Here is a 9331-nt window from a genome sequence, read left to right on the forward strand (position 1 = left end):
TGGTTTAAATTTTTATGACACAATCATTTCTCATTTCATAATTTGACAACAATAGTAATGTACAGTAATAATTTTCTAAAGCAAATCGTAAGTTGGACAATTAGTGACAAAAGCTGGAAAAAATAAAGAAAAGAAATTAGTGACAGAAGTTTGTCATCAAATTATACTGGTACAAAATATAATATGTAATGTTGGTTGTTCGAACTTCATTTGATAATATTGACAAATGTCAAGTGATTTTATTTTTTATTTTTTCCTTTTCTTTGTTTTTTATTATAACAAAATCAATAAAAAAAAATTCAAATTCTCTCATGCCTACAACACACAAGAAAGGGTGGAGATCTGACGTTGTTTAGGAGAATCACACCTTCACATAAAATCTACTCCTCTTCACTACTCATAACATAACACCATAATGTTAATCTGAATTTTTAAGGTAATACAAGAAGAGCTAAAGAAATGCCATTCATATAAAGATATATTTTATTTCAATTGTTAGTTATGAGTGATTTCTTAGGAGAGCCACAACCCTTCTAGAGGCGGAGCTAGGATTCCAAAGTGGGGCGGGCTAAAGATAAAAAAAAATTGAAGATGAACACAATAATTCTTATAACAACAAAAAAATGATGATGTTCTCATATATCAAATGAAGTACATCATAGATGGATACAAAAACATATATAGTATTCTCTTAAGTAACCTACTGAAGATGAACCTAAGTTATTGAAGATGAACCCTCCGATCTTTGAGAGAGTCAAATTCATTAACTACCGAATCTATATCAATATCTTCAGCAAGTTCTCTTTCAATGTTGAGAATCATGTAATCTGCAAGAAATTCATCAGCCATCTTGTTGCGAAGTTTAGTTTTGACACGCTTCATTGCCGAAAAAGCTCGTTCTGTTGTTACTGTAGAAACAGGAAGAGTCAATATGAGACGAATCAATTTATCAATTAGATAATAAGTTTCTCTCTTTCTTGTTTCAGCTAGCATTTTGCATAAATTAGAAATGGTGGACAAATTCTGAAAACTCGGATGATGGAATACATCAATCTTACAATGCTCCAACTGGCTTCTTAAAGCACGCGTCTCAGCTTGAAAATCCTTAGGATAAAATTTCCTTGCAAGATCGCAAATATCATCAACTTTAAATGATTTATAAGCATCTTTAGGATCAAAAGCTGTGCCAAGAATAAGGAGTTCCACTGTACTTTCAGAGAATCTCTGATTTAACTCCATCGATTGAAAATCTATAGCAGCATTGAAAATATCAACTTGATCGTGATGATTAAATGTGATACTATCGTTTTGTTGACAAGAACGACCTGTACCCACCATATAAGAAGCACTCATATCAGGTACTACAATATTATGCTCTTTACAAAATGATTCCACATTTTGAAAGAAAGTATGCCACCCATTTTCTCTCAAATTTTGAAGGAGTGCATTCGTACTTTAAACAAGGTTCATAGCATTTACAATGTCTTTAGTTTTTCGTTGCAATGCTTGACAAAGTATATCAGTAATTCCCATCATCTCATGCAACAAGTGCAAGATAAATACAAATTCAAATGATAGCATTGCAAGGTAAACACCTTTTGCTTCCCCACGTATAGAATTAGTTGGTCCATTCTTTGAAAGATTTTCAATAATTATACGAGATGGATCAAATAAGTCTATAAAGCTACTAGCAGAAGCAAAATGAGAGCTCCATCAAGTGGCACCTGCTCGCTGCAATGTCTTAATCTGATTAACTCCTTTACCACTCTGAAGTTCACCAGTAGCCAACTTATTAACAGATAAAATCACTTGAGTTGATTGTAACTCACTATGACGCTTAGGAGAAACACTGACAAGATTGCCAATAGAATTCAACTTGGAAAAGAATAGCCATATATCTTGCACATCTTTGGATGTAGCAACTAATGCTAGTTGTAGTTGGTGAGCAAAACAGTGTACATAATATGCATATGGACATTCTTTAAGAAACAACGCTTGTAATCCATTCCATGCCCGACGCATATTGCTCGCTCCATCATACCCTTGGCTTCGCATGTTATCAATTTGGAGATCATAAAGAGTAAGGACATCTGATATTTCTTTTTTAAGAGTTAAGGAAGTGGTGTCTTTAACAACTACAACTCCAAAAAATCGTTCTCTAAGCAAACCATTCTTATCAACAAATCTCAATACAATGGCCATTTGCTCTGTATTAGACAAATCTTGTGCTTCATCAACCAAAATACAAAATTTTGCATCCCCAACTTCTTCACGAATCTTACATCTCACCCTATTGCCAAGAATATGTAAAACCTCTTTTTGAACCATTGGCGAGAGGTAATTTGCATTTTTTGGTGCATTCTCTAAGACAACTTCAGTAACTTTGTCATTTAACTTTGCTGAATGCTTTATGAATTCAATAAAGTTGCCACGATTCAAAGATTCAACGGATTCAGCATAACCTCTAAATGCGCATGTTTGGAATGCAAGCCATCGAACACTTTCAATTGTTGTCTTAAGGCGTAATTGATTCTTTTTTACCACATCTCTATATAATACATTCAACACTCTGTCAATATGTTGCAAAGGATTCATTAAAGCATCTGAAGCTCTTACGGCACACAAGTGAAATGAATTAGGACCTCCCATATGTTGCAAAAGAGCACACCTATATCCATCATTAACCCTTTTCCAACTATTAAACCCATCGACAGTAAAAGTAGGACGGGATGGTGGATTAGTTTCAAAGAGAAAACTTGGCAAACAATATACTTTATTTTTCTTAGGAAAATACTCAATCCAAGTGAATTTTTCATACCAACTACTTTGAAGTTGACGAGATTGAGTTCTATTTTGAGTGGAAGGAAACACAGGGAGTTTTGGTTGATAAGGTCCCCTTAAGATATAATTTTGTCGAAGCTCATCACGTTCATTAACGGATGTTTCGATATTTGAAGACGCAAACCAAGATCTCGTATAAAAGACATATCATCAACCTCTGTTTGCTCAACTCTTAGAATTTTTGAAGGAGGCTCTTGTTGCTGCTCATTAGAGCTTGTAGTCTTAGGACGGGTACTCGTACTCGTAGAAGCTGTCCCAATTTCTGATTTATCATCTTTTCGTTTATAAAACGAAAACAAATTTTTCATCGTGTGGGTGGAAAATTCCTACCTTGTAGTGTGCTTCAACAAACAAAAATAAAGGGCATGCCTAATTGCCTATCACCTATAGAGCTGGAGCAGGAAAAAGAAAAAAAAAAATTTATTGAGGTCTGTGTATTGTCAAAGAAATGAGAAACTTGTATTGAAATTTTATTTCAACTCACTCTAACTCACTCTAACTCACACACATACAAACCAAACAAATGTATGCAAATCTATCATACTTTTATATTATTTTCTCATAATTTGTCTCTATTCACAGAACTCACTGTTTTTCATTCTTAGGCTGTGTTTCTGTTTAATACCACCATCAATAAACATTCACCTTATGGCTTTGTGATCTACTATAACCATCTATGTTGTGTTTGGGTGCACTAAACAGGGCTTTGAAATTGGAATTGTAAAAAAAAATATATATTATTATTATTTTTTTCTGTGTTAATTTTGGTGGACCTCTATGGCCTATGGGTTTGTGTATTAGATTATTAATCTCAATTAATCGTCGTCAATTTGGCTTGGGGTTTTTGGTTTCAAACTTTCATTGCATAGAATCTGAGTTTCTCTCTCTATTATTCTGCTTTCATCTATATATATATGAAAGTATTTGAGTGGTTGGAATATTATTTTATTATATATATATATATGAAAGTATTTGAGTGGTTGGAACATTATTTTATTATAACTACACAATCTACACAAAACATAACACACGAGAGTCGAGACCCAATTCCAATTTCCAAACTATCTCATGTATAAAAGCCTAAGTTTCAATCTCCCAAAAAATAAAAAAAAATCCCAAATTTAAAGTAATTGAAACCCTAGATTAAAGTATGCAAATCTATATATATATATATATATATATATATATATATATATATATATATATATTTATATTTGAAAGATAGATTTAATGTGCACAATTTGTCAATTTCATATACAAATAACAAATTCATATATATATATATATATATATATAGATGTATTTACAATCTAAATTTGAGCACTTAAAAGATAATTTTCGGATTTTTCCATTCTAATCTGACTCTTTAAGTCTTCAATCTTCTGGTCCAATTCCGAAGCTCAAGTAGGTGATTAATGGGATTTAGGGTTTCAGTATTCAAACCCTTGTATATAGTTGTATGATTTGTATCAGTTCACAGTTCATGTATTCTGTATTCATTCGTGTGTGCGCTGAATAGTTACTTAGGTCGATATATAAGCTTCAATTTGTTGGGCTAATGCCTAGTGGGCTGGGCTATTTATCATGGATTGGGAAAGTTGGGTTGGGCTATAGCTGCTAGGTAATAGTACTAGTAAATTTTTTTTTTTTGGACCTGGGCTACAGTCTAGGTTAGCCAACAGGTGGCTCCGCCCCTGCCACTTTCGTTCTCTCCCTCTGTTTTGCTCCTTATCCCCTCCCATAGGGGTGGGGGGTGTCAATTCTCACATCTCACCGCGTAATAAACTCGGCGTGCTGTACATAGTCGCTCAATGGGTGAGTTTTTTACGTCGTTTTGTTGTTGTTTTGTTAGATCTGCTCCTGTTAGGTTTGTTTCTGGCTTGACGGGATAGATCTGCCTTTTGTTTCCGGCTTGATCTCTAATCTATGTCAGGTTTTGTTGTCTTCGCCTCTGTGTGGGTTTTCTGATCTCCGCCTCTATGTGGGTTTTGTGATCCCTACCTCTTGTGCGGGGTTTGGGGGGTTTCTTTCCCGTCGGCGGCGCCTTGTGGATGCAGCGTTGGAGCAGTTGTCTTGACGATGGCCTAACCCGTGAGTCACTCCCGTTGCTGCTTTCCTTCCTTAGTGGTTTGTTGTTACATTGTTTCTCAGCAAATCTGGAGCCCGTTCTTCAATTTTTATTATATTGCTTCATGATTTGTTTGTCTATGTACGGCAATTTATGGCGCTTTTTATAGATACTGTATGACTGTTTTTCTTATTGGCAGGATAAATAAATAAATAAATAAACAGTGATTTCTTGTGTCATTACAAACTATAAAGCAGGCTATGCATAGGCACATCCCAAGCCCCATGATAGCTACCTGCCACGGAATGTTAATGAAACAGAGACTTACAGCACATGCTAAGAAGAGCAATTTTCACCATCTCCAGAGAGCTTACAACAAGCACTACAACTATGAGGTAAATACCATGTGGTCATTTGAAGCTAATTTTAATTTAATTTTTTGCAACTTTGAATTAAATTTTTATTCAGAAAAAAAAAACTAAAATAAAATTAAAATTTTCTTCAATTACACTAATTCAAATTCTAATATTTCAATTTTATGCGACCAAACATAACCTAAAAAGAAATTAGATCACCAAAAGACATTATCAAATTGAGCACACAGTTCAAGAATATATACCACAACCACAACCATATATTTGTGGATTCAAAAGCGAATGCAACAACATCATAACCAGAGAAAACTGAATCATAGCAAAAGCCAATCCACATAATGAGATTGCAAATTAAGCTGGAAGTAAACTAAACTATGAGACTATAAAACAAGCTTACCCCATAATGCTATCAGGGATATTCCACCCTCTGCAAACCCATCTGTTAGACTGCAGATTATCTTGCAATATATGCATGGAAACAATCCTATCTCTAACCAATTTCTTTATGAAGAGTAAGCAAAGTCTTTCCCTTCAAACAGGGACGGACCCAAGAATTTGTGTAGGGGGGCAATAGTGTAAATCTTTTGTAATTTCAGGGGGCAATATAAAATTTTTATAAGTATATAACTCAAAAAAGAAAAATCAGTAGTATTAACACTAAAAAAATAAAAATAAAAAATCAGTGAGGGCAATTGCCCCTTGTGTATATACTTAGATCTGTCCCTACCTCCAAAGGGCTTATACCTGTGGCTGCAGAGATAAGTCTATTAATAAAGGAGATCAAATATTTGCTTTTTAAATTGCATAAAATCTCTTTTACTTTTTATTTTTTACAAAAAAAAGAAAAGAAAAGAAAAGAAAAGAAAAATGTTAATATACAATCCTCTAATTATTAAATTTATTGTAAAGTTATGTTATAATGATAAAAATACCTCTTCATATATATTTAAGTAAGATTTTCATTTTAGGTTCTATTAAAGTGACGTTATAAATGAAAAAAAAAAAAAATTCTCTTAATATAAATTTTAAAAAATTTAGATTTACTTTAAAATGATTTTCATTTTAGTTTTTCTTTTTCTTTTTATTTTTTTAGAAATAAATAATTAAGAAAATTAAAAAAATTATTTCAATATATTGTGATCTATTTCCCTTTTTTCTTGGGTTTTAAGTAATTTGTTTATTCTTATATAATACTATATATATATATGGAAAATTACATAAAACCCCTTCTATTTTTAATTTTGGCAATCTTAAAGAAAAATGTTAATATAAAATTTCCTAATTATTCAATTTATTGCAAAATGATGTTATAATAACTAAACTACACCCCAAAATAAATTTAATAAAATAGTATCCCTTAATATTAAATTAAAATTAATATAAATAATTAATTTGACATGGTGTTATTAAAAAAATTAGATACATATATATATTTTTTAGAGAAATAGATCATCGCGTTGAATTCTCGGCTAAGTACTTCGTGGGTTTTAGCCAGCCACGACCAGATCACAACCCACGCTCATTCTTCTCTCGCCTCCTCTCTGCCAGGGGCCGGGAGTTCCGGAAGATGAGGATATGATGGATGACATGCTCTCTCTATCAAGGGCTATTATTACTAGTACAACTGGAGCTTGCAGAAGCATCCTCTCGACCCTATTTTACAGGTTCACATAAAGGTGACTATAGAACAGTTGTGGTCAGGGATGGAGTCAGGAAATTGTGTGAGGAGGGGCGATAGTGTAATTTTATAGTAATTTTAGTGGCAGCGGTAAAGGTGACTATAGATCCATCCCTGGTTGTGGTAGTGGTAATTGGTGGTTGGACTTTGCCTTAGAGAACTGTAATGATTAAAAACTCTTGACTGTATATGTGAATCAAGTTCTCCTCTGAATAGGCAAAAGCCATGGCTGCAATGTCATAGTTGGTCAGTATGGTCTAATTTCTTCTTAGGGCCGGCTTTCAACATTTATAATCCGTCATTTGTACTTTGCTATTTAGACTCGGTTGGGTTAAGTAGTGGACGTGGTGGTTTTGGACATAAAATTCCATGATATATGTGTATTGGAGTTTTTTTTTTTTTTTTTTGGGCTTAGTGAGAAAATATGTTAAAAGTATGACTGGCCAAAAATATATGCTTGTATCAGTAATATGAGTGTTTGGAGCTTGAACTGCTGGTATGGCTGCTAATATTATCGGGAAAGTTTATGATGCGCTTGATTAACCTGAATGATGGTAAAAACTTGTATGATCAACTACATCTTTTTGTTAGTAATCAAGTATATACCATTCTGTTTTTAAGAGAGAGTTTATTTTAGAACAAGTATGCCCTAGGTTAAAGAGATGACTGGTTCTTGTTGTAAAGATTCTTGGGATTGAGTTTCGACCCACCCTAGTATTTGTTTTAAGCAAAGCATGCCATGCACCCTAAGCATGTCTCAAGACAGTCTAAAAACGAATCAATTGGCCCCCGAGTCCAGTTTTGTTAATACTATCATTTAACTTTTTAAAACAGTTTGTTTATGAAATACCTCCATACACGATCACTTCTTCCCCTCCCGACCCAGAAACTGTGGTGGTTGGAACACTGTAACTGTCATCAACAGCCTGAGCGTCCGCTCACTATTATTCCTCCCCTTAAACTCAGTACCCCGCTTCCTCCAACCTTCTGCTTGCTTTGTCTCACCACTGTATTTGGAGTCCTCTTTGTAGCAGCATTCTTCTTTTCCATCACATTATCTTTCCTACTCTGTCTCAATCACCATCTATGCTCTTTGTCTGCTCGCAATTTCACTCTGCAATCTATTATGATTACTAAATAAGCACGGCCCATTCCTACCTGTCTTCAATTTGTTTATGGATTGCCACAAATGGGTTTCTCTTGTTTTAATTGCTTGCATTCAACCAATAATTACTGGAGATTCAAAAGGGACTTCGCACTTTTTTTTTCTCATTCTCAAATGAAATTAGAAACCTAAAACTTTCTAAAAATGGCTAGAGAAGGAAAAAAAGAAGAAAGAAAATATAATCAAAATTACAAATTTCCGTTACTTCTCCTCATCTCTCTCTTTTTCCATTGTAACCAAACAAACAAAATGGTTTTGTTTGCTGTCTTTTTTCCTCTTTAAATCTGTGAATCAAGCAGAGCATGAGAAAGGATACTATTCATACAATTTGATGCGTAAGTTGACAATTAGAGAACGGTTAATCACCATCATTTATGTTAAAATGTTGATACAGTTGGCATTCTGATTCATTAATTTTTAAAGACCAGACTGCTGCATAAATTTTACTTATTTTTCTCTACCTAATAAATAGAGTGAAGTAGGATATAAGATCAACTATTGATGGGGAGACGTCTTTTGATTCAATGGTATTACTGAAAATGAAAATCATGGAGGATTCAAGCAAACAAATGTTGTCAAGTGTATTTAGTTTTACTTAAAAGTAAAAAAATAAAAACATTTCCTTCCTGCCTTGACATTGACTCTGTATTGCAAATTTAATATCATGTGTGAATATGGTAACTCAGATCAAAATTCTTGGCTTACAGAATGTACATTGAATAATTTTAGAATGTACATTGAATAATACTATAATTATTAGTCAATCATAATCTATATGGGATTCCCAAAGTAATTAATAGAAAGCCTACCGCAAGGAATCAAAGAATTACAGATAAATCTACAAAAACGAATTTAATTGTGTGGAGCAAAAACTCAACATTACTATTGCAAAACTTTATGGATACTCTTAACATTCTCGTGAAATTTATTGCTGGACAATTAAAGAATAGAGTTTTATTTCGCAAAATAGTGAAAAAGACTATTGAAATTAACTGAACAAGAAGATACAAAAGGAATTCAAGTGCAAATTGCAGGGCTTATTGATAGAAAAGAAATTGGGGGCACCCATCACATGTCGAGTGGGTCAGACGTGGTAGGGTTCTCTTCAAACCATTGTAACCAAATTGATTACTATTGGAACTATTTATAGGGGTATTAGACATCAAAATTTAGATATTTATAGAGAGGAATAATAAAACTTTCCT

General features: G+C 33.4%; 1 protein-coding gene across 1 annotated transcript; it reads right to left on the reverse strand.

Annotated features, from left to right (window-relative positions):
* Nucleotides 1–720: 720 nt before the first annotated feature.
* On the reverse strand, nt 721–2649 carry LOC132281858 (uncharacterized). The gene is made up of 2 exons (XM_059783521.1): nt 1725–2649; nt 721–1325 (listed from the first exon to the last, which is right to left on the reverse strand). Exons 1-2 carry the CDS (start codon nt 2647–2649, stop codon nt 721–723), a joined length of 1530 nt encoding a protein of 509 aa, XP_059639504.1.
* Nucleotides 2650–9331: the final 6682 nt, after the last annotated feature.

The sequence above is a fragment of the Cornus florida genome, unplaced genomic scaffold (assembly GCF_030987335.1).
Source record: "Cornus florida cultivar Cherokee Brave unplaced genomic scaffold, ASM3098733v1 CherokeeBrave_3.0.0_Hap2_Chr11, whole genome shotgun sequence".
In the NCBI taxonomy this organism is placed as follows: Eukaryota; Viridiplantae; Streptophyta; class Magnoliopsida; order Cornales; family Cornaceae; genus Cornus; species Cornus florida.

What these genes read in the sequence shown, in the direction of transcription:
- LOC132281858 (XM_059783521.1), bottom strand. Translation starts at nt 2,649, where the DNA reads ATGGGAGGTCCTAATTCATTTCACTTGTGTGCCGTAAGAGCTTCAGAT. An exon ending in TAAGACATTGCAGCGAGCAG is followed by an intron (nt 1,326 to 1,724) that starts GTGCCACTTGAT and finishes TGGTGGGTACAG; the next exon opens with GTCGTTCTTGTCAACAAAAC.